This window comes from Callionymus lyra, chromosome 2 (assembly GCF_982586985.1).
Source record: "Callionymus lyra chromosome 2, fCalLyr1.hap1.1, whole genome shotgun sequence".
NCBI classification, from domain to species: domain Eukaryota; kingdom Metazoa; phylum Chordata; class Actinopteri; order Syngnathiformes; family Callionymidae; genus Callionymus; species Callionymus lyra.
In genome coordinates this window covers 41,865,775-41,887,749 of record NC_141819.1, presented here as the reverse complement: position 1 = coordinate 41,887,749, position 21,975 = coordinate 41,865,775, and the positions used below count along the sequence as shown (strand labels likewise).

General features: G+C 36.5%; 1 protein-coding gene and 1 long non-coding RNA gene across 6 annotated transcripts; one reads left to right on the top strand and one right to left on the bottom strand.

Moving 5' to 3' along the window:
- Positions 1-20,989, bottom strand: reps2 (RALBP1 associated Eps domain containing 2). 3 transcript variants are annotated; one of them, XM_087785308.1, is made up of 20 exons: positions 20,963-20,989; positions 19,387-19,724; positions 14,571-14,694; positions 13,143-13,288; positions 12,702-12,810; positions 11,787-11,893; positions 11,559-11,700; positions 11,428-11,491; positions 9,674-9,836; positions 9,556-9,609; positions 9,381-9,423; positions 8,726-8,782; positions 8,614-8,662; positions 8,401-8,537; positions 7,579-7,640; positions 7,424-7,513; positions 3,285-3,371; positions 3,094-3,221; positions 1,963-2,068; positions 1-495 (listed from the first exon to the last, which is right to left on the bottom strand). In XM_087785308.1, exons 2-20 carry the CDS (start codon positions 19,546-19,548, stop codon positions 427-429), a joined length of 1,899 nt encoding a protein of 632 aa, XP_087641434.1. In that variant the 5' UTR covers positions 19,549-19,724; positions 20,963-20,989; the 3' UTR covers positions 1-426. The 3 variants fall into 3 exon arrangements, with proteins under 3 accessions (XP_087641434.1, XP_087641431.1, XP_087641433.1); XM_087785305.1 differs by having other exon boundaries at positions 9,381-9,444; positions 20,963-20,987; XM_087785307.1 differs by lacking the exon at positions 20,963-20,989 and having other exon boundaries at positions 9,381-9,444; positions 19,387-19,735.
- LOC148087078 (uncharacterized) lies at positions 4,929-10,690 on the top strand. Of its 3 annotated transcripts, none has more exons than XR_015710556.1 (4): positions 4,929-4,942; positions 5,004-5,074; positions 5,393-5,463; positions 10,653-10,690. It is a non-coding gene; the product is annotated as an uncharacterized LOC148087078 (long non-coding RNA). The 3 variants fall into 3 exon arrangements; XR_015710555.1 differs by having other exon boundaries at positions 10,604-10,690; XR_015710554.1 differs by lacking the exon at positions 10,653-10,690 and having other exon boundaries at positions 5,393-5,464.
- Positions 20,990-21,975: the final 986 nt, after the last annotated feature.

The following is a 21,975-nucleotide window of genomic DNA, read 5'->3' as shown; positions in this document are numbered from 1 at the left end:
TCAGGCTTTTATCTTTTATTTTCACGAGTTAACATTCGCTACATTCATTCATTATTTCAAGAGACAGGATGACAAGTTCAAGATGTTTGTCATGAAAAGGCAGATGTTCACATTAGAGTGTCTACATTCGTGGCCTTGAGAATATATTCAATAAACACACATATTTAAAAGAAAATAAATATATCCCAACATTGTGCTTTTTAAATAAAACGCCAATCGTCACATTTTCAAGGCTACTTCAAGTTTGAATAGTCGCTGGAACAAGAAGGTCTGCAGCTCACCAGCAGCTTCACTGAAACACAATCTCACCATCAGCCTCTTTCCATTTGTGCAGCGTTCCAAACACACACTTGCTCGCACTTTCACTGACGCTGAGTTACGAGCGCTGAACCTGCTGCACGCTGCTGGGAATGCCACTGGACTGGGTCACGAGGAGGCCAGAGGCCGGTAGAGGTCCAGCTGGGTCTCCAGGGTGACTCTCTCCTGATGAACCACCTGCAGAAGAACAGAGATAGATTCAAGTTTGAGTCACGTATAAAGCAGACACGTCAAGCCAGTGAGATTATATGATCAGGTTCCCATAATGCACTGCAACAGTGCTCTAACAGCCGCTGATGATATAAATACAACGGTTTTATTAAAAGGTTAAAAGGTTTTCTGATTCTTTAAATATAGTTTTATCTTTAATGTGTGTGTGTATCTGTACATGTGTTTGTGTGTATGTGGGATTGGATGGTTCTGTGTTTGTGTGAGTGTGTCTCTGCCTTTCCAAGTTTTTGTAAATGTGTGTTTGCATGTGTGCATTCCTTATTAAACAAGGTCAGACAATTCTATTAATGTAAATCTAGTTTTATCCATAATTTGTATTATTGTTGTGGTTGTTTCTCTTGTTACTGTTTCTGTGTGTGTGTCATATTCCTTCATAATCCTCATTCATGAAATATGATTTAGCAAGAAGAAATACATTTAATTACTATCTACTATTATTTCCGGTCAGAAAATTGACACGAAACCCTTTTAGTCAACCGTGAAGTGTCATGTTCTTAATGTCTTCACTATTAAGTTACACACAGTTGGTGCTGAAATGAACCAATTAGCATGAAGATCCAGCCTCTGTGACCCCGAGTTAAGGTTATTATAGAAGTTTACTCACTTCAATGTAAATATATTCAGACAGTTCGAGTCGATCAAAAGAGCATAAAATGACACTTTTATCGAGAAAAGGAGGATGAACACGTGAGAAGTCGACGAAGAGTAAAGCAAGGGATGGTTCCTTTCACGCTGCCTGTCGTGGCAGAATGCCGGAGCTCTATTTTCACCACGACAGTTGTGGATGCCGATGCTTGTTTGGCATTTCAACAAGGCCTGAAGTCTAAAAAAAGACACAAATGTCTTCCTCTGCAGAATTCCACTGATGCTTTGATGAAGCTGCAGATCTAGTGGCTGATGCCGGAGAAGTTTCACGGGATAATATGTATCAAATTCTTCTTTATTTTCTGATTTGAGCTGCATGTGAACCATAAGTGTGTACACACATGCACAGACCAGACGCCAACACGCACGCACACTTAGACACACACTAACATGGGCACATAATCACACAAATAACAAATAGAGGCACACACTGATACAAAAATAGAGACACATTTGCACACAAGCGCACACGTGCACACACAGACACTCAGACACACTACTACACACAAACATATACACACATATACATAAAAACACACATACAGTCACATACACGCTCAAGCGTACTCATGCACACACCCACATACACACTTACTCATACAAACACACACAGACACAAGATTACTGATACAAATAAAAGGAATGTGTGATGAAAATGCAATAAATAACACTATAAAGTAACATATAGATAAATGAACGACTATAGAACGCAGAGCTCAGAACGACACATCAGAAATAACAGCGTCTCAGAGAAAAACCTCTGCTAACCTTCAGTTGTTGTTGCAGCTCGCTGTTAAGACGCGTCAACACAGCGTTGGTCTCCTTGTTTTTCCGGATGGCCATCTGAATCTCCCGCTTCTGTCTGGACGGCAGCCTGGAACACCATTTAATGCACTTTTAAACACTTTCAACAACTTCAACACAACATGAGCTCAACTCCACGATTCTGGGCTCAGCTTTAATCTCAGCGTGAGGAGATTAGATTGTTTCCCGGAGCTCAAGTAAACAAGCTGGAACAATGAAATCTGAGCACAACAATCGCTCCTGATAGCAAACGACTTGAGTGACAGTTTCAACGAGCCGTCTGGTCGGGGTTGAGACAGGGGAGCATATGTTAGAGTCATTACGGTAGACGGAGACCGTCTTCATGCTGAGACGAGTCTCAAAGGTCGTAATAAATCTGCGTTGAAGATCTTTTCTATTTATCTTCGCCGTCCAAAACTCTGGCCTGAAACCCTTTATGGAGATGTTTTATATTTACTCCATTGAAAGTGACAACTGCTGCGTCCACATACATTGAAGTGAGGTTTTTATTATCAGGGTTAGGTGTTTTAGTTCATTTATGTGCTGCAATTCAACTCCCAGTGCTAGATGGCAGCAGCCATTATATCATCTGCAGTTTAAGGCCCAATGTAATCCCAAAAGATCCCGGTGATAACTGAGGATGAGAGGATACAGTTTTTAAAGCTGATGTTTGGACATATTATTTTTTAGCTATAATATCTAGTCTCCGATTGGTCGACACATTTTAACTCATTGCAGAATATTTTTTCAACATTTCACGCCTCATGAAACATCTAAAGAGGAATCATGATACAGTGTCATCATTGTGAAAGGCCACTAGATGTCACTCTCAGTTTGATAACGCCAGGTTTGATTTAATTATTAGATCAGAGTCAAAGATTATAAAGCAGAGAGTTACACTGTATCATGATACCTCATCAGCTTTTCATGAGCCCTTACCTCGACCTACACAAGACATCGTTTTCAGACTGATCTTAAGGTGAATTAAAGTTAAATTTTTTCTTTTTCTGATCTTGTTTTTTTCTGGTATTTTATGACATCATTGAGTCGATATCATCATCACATAAACATTTGACGAGTTGACGCTTCACTGACTTTTGAACCGGCTTCACTGAAGGAAGAACTGTCGGGGCAGGTCCGGGCACCGTCTCTGGGTTCTGGCCGTCCGGGTGGTACTTCCTGCGCACAGGCTTCTGCGGAGGATGAGGAACCACGGCGGCGTCCTGCACAGGTAAATACAGTTACACACAGAAGAGAAAACATCTTTCTGCGTCAGAGCTCCTGACCTGTTTGGAGGCATTTGTCAAGTTTTCGGAGCTTCTGCCAAATCTGGACTGTGGTCCGTGTTCCACCAGTTTCAAACTCTTCTCCTCCTGCAGGACAAGATCATAACATTAAAATAAATAAACTAAACAATTATTAAAAATGTAAAAAAATCCAATATTTTCTAAATGAATTATTTTTTTTCATTGATGTTCTAATTCCGATAAAAAAAATTAAACCTTTTTTAATGTTTAGCCTTTTTAATTTGATATAAAAATGTTATATTATAGTGCGACCATGATTGGCTGAAAGTGTGCAAGTATATTAGGTATTATAATAGGTACAGTAGTTATTATAATATTGTGTGGTGGATTTTAAACTTACAAATGTAAAAATTTTGTTGGTGACATTTAGTGAGTTTTGAAACAATTTAATTTGAAATTGTATTCATTAATTTATATATTGAAAAGGTTGAATCTATTATTATAAAAAAATGTTTAATATATATTCTTAATCATTTAGAAATAATTTGAATTTTATTTTTATTTTATAATTTATAAATTAAAAATAAAATAATAAAAAAAGGATGTCATCAATTCATTTTTTAAGTCAATATTTTTTAATCAATTGCTTTTATGTTGAAGCGTTGGTATCATAGTGTCACCACAATTGGCAAATGGTTCGATCAATAAGCCTGCGTATTGATAATGTCTTGTGAGAGTATTATAGCAACATTTTTATATTGAATTGAATGGAATCAGGAAAAAAAAACATGTGTAGAAAAAGCATTAATTTTGAAATATTTTAATTTAAAAAAATTAACCTTTCAATATAAACATTATTTAATTAAATTATTAAATAAAAAATGTAATGCTTAAAAAACAACATTTCACTAAAAAGTTTCAACTTTTGAAATTAAATTCAACCTTTCAATATTTTGATGGCACTGATATACCATTAAAAAAACGATGATGTCATTCAGGTGAGACGATTAAAGGAAGCTCTTGAGGGAAATGACGACCTTGGCCTGGTTATAAATCAGCTCTTCCCCTCTACCGGGACCCTGATCACGTCCCAGGGCAGCGATGACGGATCGACTTGCTTTTATAGCCTGGCCTCGCTGCTTCGCTGCCATAATTCTCTTCTCAACGTAACGCACACGTGTAGCGTGGCAGCACCTGCTTCCAGTCAGCTCAGAGGTTAATAGTGCAAACATGTATGGAGACTTTTGTGCTGCAGCTCCACCTAAAAGTCCGACTCTCTGCCAGAAGAATGACAAGTTACTCTAAACGTCCAGGAATTCCACTCGGGCAGCATTCTTGTCCATCTGTGAATGTTGAATGAAGAGAATCTGATCTGCTGGTTTCAAAGTTCTGACTGTCTCCATTGTGGTTAAAGTGTCTAAGAAATCCTGATTTCTTCCACAGACTATTAATGCAACCCAGGACCTGCTTTTTAAAGCAACACAGTCCAGTTGAAACATAAACAAAGTGAGTCAGTGCAGGACTGGACATGAAATACAAGAGCAGTGTGGAAACATTTCAAGAGCTTTTAGTTGTTGCCTCTCGGCCAAACACCAGCAGCACCAACAATAGAGAACCCTTTAAGCCAAGGGCCAAACAAAATGCAAACTTTGTTTCACGATCTGGATAAGCCATAGGAAATGAGGAAGGAAACTAAGGTACAAGGGAGTAAAAATAGGACAGTGATGGGCAACAACAAGAAGGAAACAATGAATGGAGAAAGAAACAAGGAAACAAGGAAAGAGACAAGGAAGGGAACTTTGAAACAAGGAATCCAGGAAACAAGGAAGGTCACCTAGAAACAAGGAAACCAAAAAAACAAGTAATAATTGTAGGAAGAAAACCAGAAAACAAAGACGAAAGCAAGGAACCAAGTATGGAAACTAGGGAACAAGGAAGTGAACTAGGTTAAAAGAGAGGAGAAAATATAATGGTAATGAGCGAAAAAACTAAATAAATAATGGAGAAGAAACTAGGAAACAAGAAAAGAGACAAGGAAGGAAACTCGGAAACAAGGAATCCATGAAACAAGGAAGGAAACCTGGAGCCAAAGGAAACAAAGAACAAATGAAAGAATAAACAGTAAAAATGGTTTACAAGGGGAATAGAAAACAAGGGAGGAAACTAGTAAATAAGGAAGGAAACAAAGAAGAAAACAAGAAGGGAATCTAGGAAACAAGTAAGGGAACTAGAATTCAGGGAGGAGAATTGAACAGTGATAAGCAAAACATGAAAGGAATAATGAGCGTAGGAAAGAAACTAGGAAAATACCTCAAAAGGAAATAACTAAGAAAGTAGGAGGAAAAATAGGATGGTAATGAGTGAAAAAATAAATGAAACAATGAATAGAGTAAGGGCTTCCTGGAGTAAATCAAGGGGAGAGCTGGAAGTGAACCTAAAACATTCTTGCTTTTGCTGTGAGGCAGCAGCACTAACCACAATGCCAAAAGTTTAAACATTAATTCAATAAAATCAGTTTTCTTTTATAATTCAAGTATTTCGAAGTAGTTTTATAAACTCAAATTCCGGAATGAACTGGGATTGAATCCCTCCAGGGTCCCTCACTGTGAGACTCTCAGTCTGTTGCCTCACAGTCAGAGGGACTGTCGAGACTAGAAGAGTTCCAGAAAGGTCAGAGGTTCAAACTAGTCCTTCACCCTGTTTCTTTCAAGCTTTTCCACAACTTATCGTTTCCCTTTTCTTAAGCAAAACCATATTTGCTCCACTTCCTGTTGACCAACATGTGCTGGGATGAACTAGATGTTCTTCTGTTTAATCCCCTCAGATGCTTTGGTATTCCATCAGTCTGTCCTCGGGAGGGTGTGGTCTTTCTCCCCGCATGTTTGGCATCCATCCCAGCTCCTCTGGGGCACATCTAGAGCAGAAGTCACTTCACGGGACACTTGTCGGTTCCAGCCCGACATGCCCTTTTCACCACATGTGTTCCTGAGACTCTACGTTCCCATTGGTCGGTGCACTATTTCCAACCTTTCCCAGAGGAAAAACTCAAACCAGACCGAGCGTGCCGGCCGATCCCAACAGTCTCGTGTATTTTTAAGCTGGTAACAGAGACTGGAACCAGCTCCTCGGAGAGATAGCAGTGAAGGAAAGGAGCTCTTGAAATATCTCTCTTAACATAAAGCATGTCAATCTTCATTAAACGAGTGTGTGGTGAGTCTCGGACCTCGGGTTTGAACACAGCACTTGGGAACGGTCGGATTTGCACTTTGCACAAAAGGAAAAACAATCACACAAATGTAACTCGATCTGGAAAGAATCTGCCTTCTGGGAATCCACTCTGAAATAATTGAATTGACTTTTTTATTCCCGCTTTGGTGAAGGGATTGTGTAGTGGTCTGAAACTTCTGGAATCTTTTCCAGAGCAAACCTTCGGCCTTTGACCTTTGCACTTTGTGAATTAAACTTCACAGGGTTTTGCTATCAAATGTACCTCCTTAGGGTTGTTTTTTTTTTTTTGTCAAGAATATAGCGATACGACATGTTATTATGATACTGTGGGAAAAAGGATACATTTGTAGTATTGTCGAGTACTTGACTCTGGTGTTGCAGAACTGCTTTCATTCTTTTTTTAATCAAAATATGTTGAAACATGAGCTTTAAAAGCTGCTGGAGTCACTGTATCCTCTCACCCACAGTGATTTATTGATTTACAAAGGATTTCATTGTTCCTTTAAGTGCGGAAGACGTGATAACTGCTGCTATCTAGCGGTCCGGAAGTTTATTTGCAACACAAAAATAATCAAATGCATTGAATATTTGTAGTTTTACATTTTCTGAAATGTCTTTTATAAGATTATTGTGATCAGACATAAATATTTTGTTTTCTCAAAATAATACTTAAATAATATACGCTTTTTTAAGATTATGTGAAATTGTTTTGTTCACATTCACGGGAGGACTTAAAATTGTTAACACACAATAACTATTCATTTACTATTATAATGTATTATTCATATATGTAATAGGTGAGTATCCCTGGTATATACTGTATAGAGGATATAATACATTTGAAAACCAAAATAACCAAAAAATAAGAGAGAGGGGGAGGAGAAAGTAAAATAAGAAAGTATAAAAGAATACAGATTTCCTGAGTTCACATGACGACACATAACCCTCACCTCTTCTCTGAAGCGGCTAAAGTCGGCAAAGTCCGGCTGCTTGACTTTGTTTTGTGGAGCTTTTTTAGCCGCGCTGACAAAATGAGGGACCTGAAAAGTGGTGATATTTTCAGGAAAACATCTGAAGGAAAGATAAAAAAGTGTTTTTTTTGTACCTGGGTGGCGGGGGGCCTCGGCGGGAGAGCGGGCGGAGGCGGCATCCAACCTGCTTTTATGCCTTAAACACAGAAACAAAAACACATGATCATCAAGCCAGTGGTTCTACATTTGACTAACCATGAAAAAAACATTTCCCTTTTTACTCCGTCATGAAAAGAGAACCTTGTTTAACGGTTAATATGGAGTCACAAAGACAAGCCTGAGCACATTAAATGTTTTCTTTGAGGTGTATTTTTGGTTGAAAAATGACGGTCTTTGATGTTGTTTTCTTATTTCTTCAGTGAATCCTGTTAGACTGTGACAGTTATTAAATATATACATAAAAGATCTTTCAGATGAAATCTACATCTTTGCACAGAATTGAACATATGAATAATTATAACTAAAACCTATTAAAATATTTATGAAACAACTTCAATATTTAATTCCACAATATCACATTTTTTTCATGATTATTATTATTTAATAATTCCTTTTTTATTGTATCGGGTAAATATTCAACAATTAAATACACAATAGGGAAACTAGGAAACGAGAAAGGAAGCTATGTCACGAGGTAAAAGATGAATGAAACTAGGATGCGAGAGACACAAAATTTACTTAAGGGGCAAAAAGAGGAAGGAAAGAGGAATTGAGGAAAATGGTAGGAATTTTAAAAATAAAGAAGGAATGAAACTGGGAAACAATAAGTCCAGGAAAGAAGAAAGGAAACTAGTAAACAAGGAGGCAGGAAATAAGTCAACTTTAGGGATATTTAATGAGCAGAAAATGAAACGACTCTGCTCAGGTGAAGGACAGTCAGCATGTGGCTAACCTACCTGGAGCTCCTTGCTGAAAGAGCTTGTTGAGGTCCAGGGACGAGGCTCTCGAGTGGCTCTTCTGGGGTCGAGGTGGAGGAGTTGGAGGCTCCTCCGCCTTCTTCATGGCATCCTCGATGGACGTGCTAGAGTACGACCTGCAGAACCACAAGTTTACGATTCAATCCATGAAGCAGGTCGAAGGTCCTCGGCATCTTGAAGGCTTAAGTTCACCTCGGACGTGTTTTTATCTTCAACTGGGGTTCGAAGAATTGAGGAGGGTCTGTGAAGAAAAAATGATTAAAACAACATTTTATCTGTGAAACATTCATGTTGTTGACCTCACCTGGCCTCGGAGGAAGAGGAAGTTGAAGCATTTGTGTCTCCGGTGTCGCCTCTGGTGCTGCATTGAACATCAACAATATCAAACAAGGTAACTAGGAAACATGCAAATAAAATTAACAAGTAACCCACAATAATAAAAGTCAAGGAAACAAGTATAGAAGTAGGAAAAAAGCAAGGAAAGCAGGAACACAATTATGAAAAAAAGGAAATAAGAAGAAAGAAAAAAGAAACATGTAAGTAGTATGAAGGAAAATAGGAAAAAAGTAAGGAAACGAACAAGTAGGAACAAAGTTAAACGCAAGGAAAGAATCTATGAAAAGTAGTAAGCAAAGGACATAGAAAAGAAAAGGAAGAAAACTGGGAAACAATTAAAAGTGATACAAAACAAGGAATCCATGATACAAGGAAGGACACTTGGTAAACAAGTAAATAAACTAGAAAACCTGAAGGAAACCATGAAACAAGTAAATAAACTAGGAAACATGAAGGAAACTAAGAAACTTGTAGAATAAGAACGTGAGATGAACATGAGAATAATTGAGAAATGAGGAAAGAAGCTTAGAATCTAGTAATAAAGGAAAATGGGAAAGAAGAAAGTAAACTTTGAAACCAGGGACCAGGAAACAAGTAAATAGAAAACCATAAAAGTCACGTACCTTGATCACATGACTGCTTGTCCTCCTCCTGGAGCGTGTTTGGCTGAAGTCGCACAAAAATCGTCTGATGAAAAACATTGATATCACCGAGTGATGAAGGAGGATGTGCTGGATTTATTCATGTGAAGCTGAACAGCGACCTCTTGCGGCAACAACACAAAACTTCACTTCATACCTTTTGACTCGGTCTACTGTCAGCGTCGTCGAAGAGAATGAGAGGCTCAGCGCTCTGCAAGTAAAAGTCATTCCAGCAGGACATTTCAACAGTAATATGGATCACAGGAGGATCTTACTCCTGGAGTGTCGAGCGTCTCTTCATCTGGTGCTCCGGGGTGCAGGGTGACAGGGAGGCTCTCGGGAAGAGGGTAGCCGTTCTTTCTCGCCACGATCAGATGGAAGGCCGTGCAGAACTCCGAGAAGGTCAGAGCGCCGTCTCGGTCCACGTCGCTCAGCTCCCTGGAGGAATGTTGAACATCTTCAAAACTCATGACATGACGACACGAGTGGAGGGAGAACGAAGGTCAGGACTTCTACACGAGCGACACTTCAACTTTTCAACTTTCACATTCCGGGCCCGACCACTTGACTGGGATTACCACACAGCAGCATGGATTTATTCCAGCATATGAAGAGATTACTCAGGAGGTGATAGAAATCCAATTACAGACTTCAATGCACGACTTCACCTCCAATTTAAGTTTAAACTGGCATGAAAATAAAACACAATAAACCCTTCATGGATACATAAATAACCAAGGTATTTTCTTTTTTTGAATATTAAGAAAAAAAAACAAGGAATCCAAAACCAATGAAGGAAACTTTATAAACTAGATCCAGAAACCAAGTAAGGAAACTTTATAAACTAGGGAACAAGGAATCCAGAATCCAAGGAAGGAAACTTTATAAACTAGGGAACAAGGAATCCAGAAACCAAGGAAGGAAACTTTATAAACTAGGGAACAAGGAATCCAGAAAACGAGGAAACGAGTAATTAAACTACAAAGATAGGAATCGAGGAAAAGAGTAAAGAAACTCGGAAACAACTGAATTATCTAGGAAACTAGTAAACAAGGAAAATTGGAAAGGAAGGGAACTAGTAAATAAGGAAGGAAACAACGAAACTAAAAAGAATGAGAAGTAGGTGAATTAGGAAATTGGGAAAGTAATACATAACAAGCAAAAGAGAAAGGAAACTAGGATACAAGGGAGGAAAATGTAATGAGGGAAAAAAGGATGGAAACAAGGAAACCTGAGAACCAGTGAATAAACCAGGAAAGGAAGGAGACCAGGAAACAAGGAAGGAAAGCAGATACATTTACCCACATATTTGTAAAATGAACGAGTCAGCAGATGCAGAGTGAAGGTCGTTCAGAAGGAGTCGCGTGAGGAATTTTAATTGGCTTTCATTGTTCTGTTAATAATGTTTTTATAGATTTGTGCAGCGGTTGAGTCAGCTGACGCCACACGGTTTATCTTTATGCATCCTGACAGGAGTGAGATCAGCATCCATCACAGAAATATTTAGATGATTTATATTGCAACAAAAAATAGACTTCAATTCTAAACAGTAGAGAAACCTACTATTGAAAATTGAAGAAAAATAACATCAGATTTTCTGAGTAAAAACACAGAGATTCTAATGTCTTATTTAAAGCATAACACAAGGTTTGATTCAGGAAGCAACTTTTTAATTATTTTTTTGGACTTTAACTGTCGGAATATATGGGACACAGACCAGTTTGTTATGGTATTAGGTTGAGTGGATAGTTTCTATTTTAACATGCAGAAAAAGTGGAAAAATGTTATGCAGTTAATAAAAAAGTTCTGGAAGTAAATGAAGCTTAATATATGTTGTATATATGTTTAATGTATTCCAGGTATTTAACAAGTGATATAAAAAAGTAAATTATGATTTAACAAACCCTACCAACAGTTAACCATAACCTGAAGCATTTTTAAGCTTGATACTTTAATAAGTGTCAATATTTTGTTTAAACAACATTATAGAACACATTTAAAAAAAAGATCCAGAAATAGAATCACTCACCAAATATGGGACAGCTCTGGTATGGGCAGTTTGGACTTGGTGAAGAAGTTTTTTGCAACAGTTCCTAAATATTAAAAAAGAGTATATCAGCAAAAAAAACTTGAGAAATACTGAGATGTGGGAGACAATACCGAGGATCAGAGCGTCCAGATCAGGCTGCAGGCTTTTAAACTGAAGCGTGTAATACTCCCGCTGTTCCTCTGTGATCCTCCAGGGGTCGTCGTCGTCCTCATATTCAACCGATCCTTGCTCCAGCCTCTCAACGGACGAAGCCTTGAATAAACACTTTTCATGAGTAAACAGGTGTCATTGAGTACACACTCGAGGTGTAATAAGCTCGGATGACTAAAAGTTCGTACACGAGCAGTCAGAGGGGTCTCCACGGAGTGTTTGGGCCTGAATCTGCTGGGCGAGGAGTGCTGATCCAGCAGAACCGCAGGTCTGGAAGAGTGTTTGCTCTCATAAGCTGAGGATGGAGAATTTTGACATTTTTTATCACATGAAAACCTCCTTGACATACCTAAGAAAAAAAATCAGAAGATCCCGGTTACATTTTAAAGTAGCGTGGAAGATAAAATTGTTAAAATAGTTTGAATACATTTGAAAAATGTTTGATTACATTAAACAGTTGGTTGTTTACAGTAAAACATGTTTTGAATTAAAATTGAAACATGAATACAAACATTTTAAAACATTTAAAAATGTTTAATTACAGTTATAATCTATATATATAGTATATAATCTATATATATAATATAATATATATAAATAAAGTTCTACCTAACCTATCAATAAAGTTATACCTATAAATAGTTTAAATACAGTTTGATTTAATTTGATTACAGTTGAATATTGTTTGATTAAAGAATATAGTTTGATTATAATTGAAAATAGTTTGATTACAGTTAAAAATAGTTTTTTTATTTTAGTTGAAAATTTGTTTAATTACAGTTGAAAATGGTTTAATAACTGTTGAAAATAGTTTGATTACAGTTGAAAATGTGTTTATTTACAGTTGAAAATGGTTTAATAACTGTTGAAAATAGTTTTACAGTTGAAAATAGTTTGATTACAGTTGAAAATGTGTTTAATAACTGTTGAAAATCATTTGATTACAGTTAAAAAATGTGTGATTTAAGTTTTAAAATGTAACCACAAAAAGTCCTGCTCAGGTGCCAAATGGGTTAAACCTTCTCTACATACTTAAGACATCACCTTTTTAAAGTATCCAGTGAAAGTAGCCATTTTGAAAGTAGTTGTTGCTCAGATCTCACCTGTGGCTGGATCTGCTTCACTTCTATGTGTGCAGTATTGATACGCGTGATAGGCCGGAGGAGACTGAGGTGGAGAACTATTTGGAGAGTGATGTGGAGACCAAGACTCCTAAAACAATAGGAAAATAATAATTCAATTCAATTCTTCTTCCTTTCTTCCTGTTATATTCACCAAAATTAAAATAAAAGTGTTTTTGACAGTAACATATTAGCATGCTAGAACGTTTACAGTTAAAGTGTTAAAAAGAAAAGAATAAAATGCTTTAAAATAAGAATCAAACACTTGAAAGAATTAAGAATTAACATCAGTAACAACCGTGTCGGTCTTAGATGTTTAAGGAGTATGTCTTATCTTTCAAGGAGGATTTTGTCTCTTGAACAAAACTGGAATCCAAAAGAGTCCACATATCATTCTGAAGATATCATGGTGTCCACCCGTACCTTCTTGTCCACGCTGGCCTCCAGGGGTCTGAAGCTGCTTCTGTCCGTCCAGGAGCTGAGACTCTGAGGGTCGACACTGGGCTGGACTGTTGAGTATCTCATCTCTGGCTCAGTCTTCAGCCCAACGAACCGAGGAAGAGGCAGATCTACAGGAGAGGATTAATAATAAGGGCAAAGGCAAAACATCCGTCCAATAATCTTTCAATAATTGTTCAAACCAATAATGTGTCCTAGTTTAACCTATCCTCTGTCATCTTCATCCATCACATATACATCGTTCGATTACAGTTCCAGAGTGTTTGAGTTGATTCGAAAATAGTTTGATAACAGTTTAAAATAGTTTGATTATAGTTTAAAATAGTTTGATAACAGTTTAAAATAGTTTGATTATAGTTTAAAATAGTTTGATTACAGTTGAAAATAGTTTGATTACAGTTGAAAATAGTTTGATTATAGTTGAAAATTGTTTGATTATAGTTGAAAATAGTTTGATTATAGTTGAAAATAGTTTGATAACAGTTGAAAATAGTTTGATTACAGTTGAAAATAGTTTGATTACAGTTGAAAATAGTTTGATTATAGTTGAAAATAGTTTGATTATAGTTGAAAATAGTTTGATAACAGTTGAAAATAGTTTGATTATAGTTGAAAATAGTTTGATAACAGTTGAAAATAGTTTGATTATAGTTGAAAATAGTTTGATTACAGTTGAAAATAGTTTCATTACAGTTGAAAATAGTTTTTATTATATTGGAATATTGTTTGATTATAGTAGAAACTTGTTTGATTATCATTGATAATTGTTTGATAAAAGTTCATAATTGTTTGATTACTGTTGAAAATTGTTTTATTTCCAGTTAATAATTGTTTGATTACAGTTGAAAATTGTTTGATCATAGTTGAATATTGTTTTATTTCCAGTTAATAATTGTTTCACTACAGTTTAAAATTGTTTTATTTCAAGTTAATAATTGTTTGATTATAGTTGAAAATTATCTGATTACAGTTGAACATTGTTTGTAAAAATTCACAGAACTACTGTAAACTTATTAAACTCTGAACTGTAAAAATGTAATTTTCAACATTTCACAGTGTGAGGAATAACCTGGAGGCTGGGAAAAGGTTCTATTACCTCGTAATAAGCAATGGATAATGAATGATAGAAATGTAGGAAGATGTGAACATTAACTGACACTTAAATATTATATCTAGTTTCATCTCATTGAATAAATATGTTTACAGCTCGTACAGCAACTGTGAAACACTGAAGAATGAAGAAACAGATTTAATCTGCAGCTGATCGTAACAAGGGTTAACCCACTTAGCCTGTTTCACGCGACTCTCCTTTTATCCAGATTAGACGTGATCTTGGCATGTGGAGGATAATCTGCTGATCCCCTCGTGCTTCTCTCTCCGCCGCACACTTACTTGTTGTCACACTCTCCGGGCGGATGGGAAGACCAGACTGGGAGGCGGCGAGCAGCTTCAGGGCCAGATAGAACTGAGACGTACCAAAGTAACCCAGACGCTTGGCTCCACAAACCTCCGTCACCTGAGTGGAGAATATTTTTCATATCATTCTGTAGCTGGGAAAACAAACTAAAACAATCTTTGATTTTCTTAGTTATTCTCAGTATAAGATCAATATTTTTAGAACAAATTTCCTGGTGTTGTCCAAGTAAGTTAGGTTTGATTTAGTAAGGGTCTGAAGAAAATAGGAAACAACTAGAAATTACTTAAATAAAAACAAAAAACCTATTATGACAAAAACTTAAATACAAATAAATCCAAATGATAAATAATTTATATATAATCCAAATAATTTTAAAAGTCTGAAGAGGGGGGAGAAGAGAGTACGTTTCACACACATTAACACATGAAAACACACACATACAAAAACATACACACAAGCAAACACACTTACATACATAAACTAAAACATACAGACCAACACATGAGAACGCACACACTATCACACACATACTAAAACATACACACTAACACACTCAGAAATACACATTCTAAAACAAACACAATAACACATGAGAACACACAAACACTAAAGCACTCAAACTAATACACACAAACACACACTAAAACGTACACAAAAGCACACACACTAGCACACACATTCAGACCAACACATGTAAGCACACACGCCAATAACATACACACTTACTAAAACATACATCATTACACACACTGACACACACACCTAAATATACACACATGCGCACACAGACAATTGCACACACTAAAACATACACATTAACACATGCGTGAACCAGCACACTTCAACATACACAAACTTAAACATACACAATAACACAGATCGAACACACACAAGAACAAAACAGACTAGAACACACACTAAAACAAACACAATAACACACAAACTAAAAAGTAAACACTCACACGCACATGTACACACACAAACATGCTAAGACACAGAACCACACAAACACACACTTTTAGTTCTTTAGTATTTCTTCTAGTATTTTAATTTACAGATTATTATAATTTACTTTTGCTCCCATAATGCATTGCAACATTGGAAGCTCTTACTGATGAGAAAACTTTATAAAAAATGAAGAAAGGTCACAGATTCATACCAGCCTCGATCTCACGTCATATTCAATCAAACTCTTATCACACACACACAGAGGGACGTGGGCGGATCATTGTGGAGTCAGAGACGACTTCTGCTTGACTTGTGTTGTTGATAAATGACGAGGGGCTGCTGGGATCAGTGCGTGAAGGTCAGCTCACTAAACATGCTGACATAAGAGCCTGAGAGAGGCTGAGATCTACAGCAGGAGCTCAAGACTCTCCCGCGTCATGTATCCACACGATCACACTCACAAGTATATATAGTAGGTATTGTAGGTTAATGCGACAACGTCATCAAAGTACATTTACAATGACAGTTCAGTCAAAAAAACTGGTATTTCATCTTTATTTAAGGTGTATTAAATACACCTTAAATAAATACTTCACATCTTGTCTACATACAGACACAACAAACACAATACACGTATTGACACATACACAATAATACACACACTAACAAACACACAAAGACACACATGCAAACACACTAACACACTAAGAAACGGACAAAAAACTAAGACACACAAAGTCACTAACAAACACACACTAATAGACACACACACACACACCAAGAAACACGTGCATACACCCCAACACATGCACAGACACAGACACACACAGACACAGACACACACACACACACACACACCGACATGCACACTAGGACATGCAAATTAAACAACCCAATAAACACACACGTTAGCATGTTAGCAGCTTGAAACACAGAAATGAAGCATTAACGGTGTTGTGAGTCATCAACACTGTGCAAGAAGAAACATGGTCGCACACATCTGATCAAGGATGTCGTTCCTTCAACACAACACTGTGTTGTTGACACTGTCAACTGTAACGACTCCTTCGAGCAAAACTGACGATGATGTCACAGTAATCCTGTGTGACCTCACCTTCAACACCACCAGACTGGTTTGACAACATTGTCTGTTGTTTATCCAGACAGTGTGTCCCTGAACGCATCGCCTCATACCAGCAGCTCAGTCAACACACAAGTCAAGATATTAGGAATTGATGACTTGATGTTTAAGCTAAAGGTCATGGAGGCTCTGTCTCTATTTAAAAACGTCATAATCACATTACATGAACATTCTTCCAGTTGTTATCAGACAAAAACGTATTCTTCATGACCCACTTCAAATACTTATATAAAGCCAACTTAACAGATAAATCACAGAAATGTATTAACTGTATTATTTGGAGGTGCTTTACAAATAATAATAATTTACTTACTTATTAAAAGGTCCAAGTAAAATGACTTAGTTTTCAAAAAATTCAACAGTGTGTCTTATGAGACTTATATTGTAATTCTGGTTTACTTACCTAACCTTTTTTTTAAATGTTGGTAAGTTATGAAACTGCACCGCAAGGTTCATAGTATTACGATCGTATGGCTTTGTAATTCTACTCCGAGTCTCCGCAGGACTCCATAATATTATTCCACGATGCTCCATAGTATTTCTTTGAGAGGCTCCACAGTATTACTCCAAGAGGCTCTGTAGTATTACTCCGCTTGGATCCGTAATTTTTCTCCGCGAGGCTCCGTAGTATTACTCTCAGAGGCTCCGTAGTATTACTCCGTGTGGCTCTGAAGTATAACTCTGTAAGGCTATGTAATATTACTCAGAAAGTCTCCACAATATTACTCCGAAGTATTAATCCAATATTAATCCAAAGTATTACTCTGCAGGGCTCCGAAGTATTACCCCGCAAGATTCCAGAGTATTACTCAGCAAGGCTCAAAGTATTACTCTGCGAGTCACTGTAGTATTACTTCGTAAAACTCATAGTACTTGTTTTTGAAGTATTACTCAAGGTTACTGATTTCGAAGCCTCGAGGAGTAATACTACAAAGCGGCACTATATTTATTTTGTAATTTTAGAACATTTGAAACCCTGTACAAGTACAATAAACAGTGTAAGAATAAAATTGTTAAATAAAAGCGACGCTGTAAATAAAGTCCAAACACAGTGAAGAATATGGTGTCATGGTTATTCCAGACAGGAAGTGTTCAGCACCCGTGTGACCCGCTCTGACATGAGACCACGCTGGTGATGGCGCAGGCTTCCTGCCGCCGCACAACATAAAATAAAAACCTCACTGCCAAGAAGGAAGGAAGTCCAGTTCAATAGCAGCTTCCTGACGTCACAGAGAGACACAATGGAACCCCTAACACGCTCACTTATGTGTGGACGCCTCACTCATCTGGATCCACATCATCAGGTGATGTTTGAACAAAGTCCTCTTTCAGAATATTGACTCTTCTGGTGTTTGTTTGGACTCACACATGAAGATGTTTCTGTCCAGAGAGTGATGAGTCATCAGTTCACTAAGTCACATGATTATGGTCAAGTATAACATTTTCGTATGTCGACCTTCGACTTTAACATTTTATTCTGTGAATAAAAGTAAATTCACAACTTTATTGACACTGAGCTCCATCAGAAGTTAGAAACCTCACATGACGGCATTACACTAAAATAAACTAGAGCCAGTTATTTCAAGCGTCTTAACTACTAGACCACCAGGTTTTTTTGCAGCTGTAAACAAATCCCGAGAGAGTTTTTCATGAATTATTCATGTGTTCATAGTTACATGTGACTAACAGGAAGAGCTGGAGCGTCATTAGGATCACCTGACCAGGTCCATGTTGCTTTTTATTACTTCTTATGTGTTTGTGTGAGTCTAGATTCTCAAATCTCAATGACTCAAAAACTCAAAAATTCACAAAATTCTCAAAAACTCATGAAAAGACCCAAATAAAACCTAAAATAACAGAATAGTATAATAAATATTAAATTTGAGCAGAAATAAAGAAAAGAATATAAAAAAGATACTAAGAAAATTGGACTTTAGATTGATGATATTAAAAAAGGGAAATACATGCATAAGCTAATACTGAAAGTAAATCATACAAATAGAAAATTGTAACTTCACATATAACTGCTGCTTTTTTATAGGTATAAAATAAATATTACTCAATTTCATTATGAACTAAAATAACAAAAATAAATCAATAAAAACCTAAAATAAGCACAGAAGAGAAATATAATATTGAGTATACCTAAAAAACTTTGTGAAAATAAAGTGTGTGAAAATATATTTAAAAATCAACTTTTGTTTTATATTATTTAAATAAGAAAAAACATTTTAAATATATTTAAAATATAACTGTATATAGTCGTAATATTGTAAGGAAACTATCATTTTCACTATGACATGACGGGAAAAAATAATATATAAACTTGAAATATTGTGAGGAAAATTATTATTTTTACTTTTACATGATTTAAAATACATGAAAAGTAACAATACATGTGTTGAATTACATTTTCTGTAGATCTATCTAACTCAGGATTAACCTCAATAATGAGACGATAAATTAAACGTATAGATCTAACTGAGATGGTCACAGCTGTGGTCAGAAAGGTCATGAGAGGTCAATCTTGATGGGCAGATGGGAGAAGAATGGACAGAATGAATGGGTGCAGGTAGAGGAGGGAGGCGCAGAAGAAAACCTTGAATGAAGAAAGGAAGTGGAGAAGAGATGCAGACAGATGGAAGCAGACACAAAAGAGGCAGGTGAGGAGGGCAGTCTCGCAGCAGGGGGGCGCCACTGACCTTCTGCAGAGCCTCGGGGTGCAGCTGAGACGCCTTCAGGAGCTCGGACACTTTGCTGGACGACAGCTTTCCTGCGCTGTCACTCTGGCACAGAGCGTGCAGCCCGGAGTAGAACCTCTGCTCGTGCTCGCTCAGGGCGAGGAAGCCGGTGTCTGGATCCATAACCGCCGGTGCTGCTGCATCAAGCTCCCGCTGAGCATCAGCGCATCCGGGGTCGGTTCAGACTCGGACCGGTTGAGGGGGATCTGCGGTCCGGTTCACCTCGGGATGAAGGTTTCCTCGACAGAGACTCGGATCAGATCAACCCTCCCACTGCACATGATTGTAGCAGTGCGGCTCTGCGTCAGCAGGCGGCGGTAGAGGACAGGAAAAGAGCGCAGTTCAGCGGATTCACTTTCAAAATAAAAAGCTAGGAAAAAATCACCCATTTGATTTTTGCATGAATAAGGTGTATTTTAACGCCTACAATATTAATAAAAATCGCTTAGAGTTGTTAATCCTTTCATCAACATGTCATTCGTTTCCGCCCAATTCTCCTACTTCAACCATTTTATATCAACTTCCGGTTAATTCAAATTATAACATTGATGATTTTACTACTTCATGCCTGACATTATATCATGATGATAAAAACTCAAATAAAACCGCCAAATTGTACGTTTGTGAACGTTTGTAAATGACTGTAATAAAATGAAATGCATTTAATTTACATAAGCAGGTAATAACAATTTAAATCGACTTAATTTGTATGAGAACACATAATTAAACTCCTAATGCCATAACATTTAAGTAATACAAAAATATGTATTACTTAAATGTTAATAACATTATATGTACATGTATAACATAAATCGGTTGTCTTTCGTTGTCTACATAGCGACATATGTTTTTTTTGCTGTTGCTTAAAAACGATGTCAATCTACTTAAATAATAATAACATTTATAATATTTGTAAAACACCTTCGAGAAATTCAGTGAAACAGTGTCATGCTTTCCAAAAAAAACAAGATTAATTTAAAAACGTTTTTACATTATATAAAACAAACAGCACAATAATATCAATAATATATTAAAATACATATTCAAATAGAATATTAAAGTAAAATTAGTAAATAGTTTAAAGAACCCCCATTCAATAAAAGAACAATCCATTGTATTAAGAGTTATTTACATATAGTTCCTGAAATGGTTGTAAATAAAAAATAATACATTAAGAAAAACGTAATATTTCAAAGTACTAAAACGCAGAATCTTGTATTATACGAGAAGATATGCAACATTAAAAAAAACCCAATATAGAACCGCATTGACGTTGTAAGCGAGGAAAGGGCACAACAAATCACGTTTTAAATGTTTTTTAGTCTGATATAAATATTAGAAACATTTTGTTATTTGAAATTAAATCCTACTGAATTACGCCCCTTGTTCGTCTTTTATAAGTTGCTGAATCGACGACATTATTTCTATCATCTCTGCCATGTTCTGACCCAGGATTTGCTCGGAAATTATTCAAATAAAATCAATATTGGTTCAGTATTTAGAAATACATTCATAAATATAACAACTTCTTTCTCACCACAATTTCAACAGCAAATAAAAAGAAGACGTGAGAGTGCTGCCCTCGCCTGACGGAGAGTTTTACTGCAGTTGTTGCGGTTTCAAAGTGCCTTTACACTTCAAGGCTTTAGTGGCACACACCAAAGTACTTTAACGTGTTCATGAATCACCTCATCATAATGCCATCAGTGTCAATACATTTGTTTTCATAGCCAATAAACAACCCATGACAGAACGTAACCTCCCATAACAATCTGCTTAAATGTCCACTTGTGTCTTTTATGAAGAAGCACGCCTGGTTTTATGAGAGCAAAATTCATTTTGTGTCACTTCTAATCTTTACAGCGTGATTGTCTTGAGGAAATATAATAAATGATTCATGTTGATTGTCTTCCTTAAGTGTACATCCGAGTAAATAAAATGATAAAGAAACCTTACTATGAGCTCAGCGAAGAAGTTACTTGCAGTTTTTCTCTTATGATGATACAAGTACTTTTAAAACCTTCTGAGTTCCAAATACTGATGTACTTTTACTACACAATTGTGGTCTTTTAAATGCTTCACTGGAGGTTAAAACCACATCAAACATTCTCAAGCTTCCACACTAAAAGATAAAGTTAATGACAAACCGGCACAGGACAGTGACGTTTGTCCTGGTGGATAATTGATCTGAAAGTTGAGTTCCTGAAAGAGTCAGGGTTCACTCATTACACATCATTAAAGTAGTTTTTACTCAGACATAACAAATTATTTTCTTTTAAATATGATTATTAATACATTAAGTTTCTCTTTGATTTTATGAATACAAGAAAGTCGATTTAAATCACTTAAAATATTTTTATAATTCAGCTCATACCAAAGATACCAAAACAGAGGTAGTATTTAACATTTAAAATGATAAATAATAGCCTGGGTACCTCATGAATATATTACATATACCATTATTATACCATTATAAGTTCTAGTGTTAAGTAAAAAAAAATGTTTAAGCAAAAACAACATATGGAAAAAAACTTGAATACGTTTTTAATA

Excerpts from the sequence above, each read along its gene's own strand:
- reps2 (XM_087785305.1), bottom strand. The coding sequence starts at position 19,548 with ATGGATCCAGACACCGGCTTCCTCGCCCTGAGCGAGCACGAGCAGAGG. Across the intron at positions 8,663-8,725 it reads TCCTCTTCCTCCGAGGCCAG|ACCCTCCTCAATTCTTCGAA; the intron begins GTGAGGTCAACA and ends TTTTCTTCACAG. Across the intron at positions 3,372-7,423 it reads TTAGCCGCTTCAGAGAAGAG|GAGGAGAAGAGTTTGAAACT; the intron begins GTGAGGGTTATG and ends CTTGTCCTGCAG.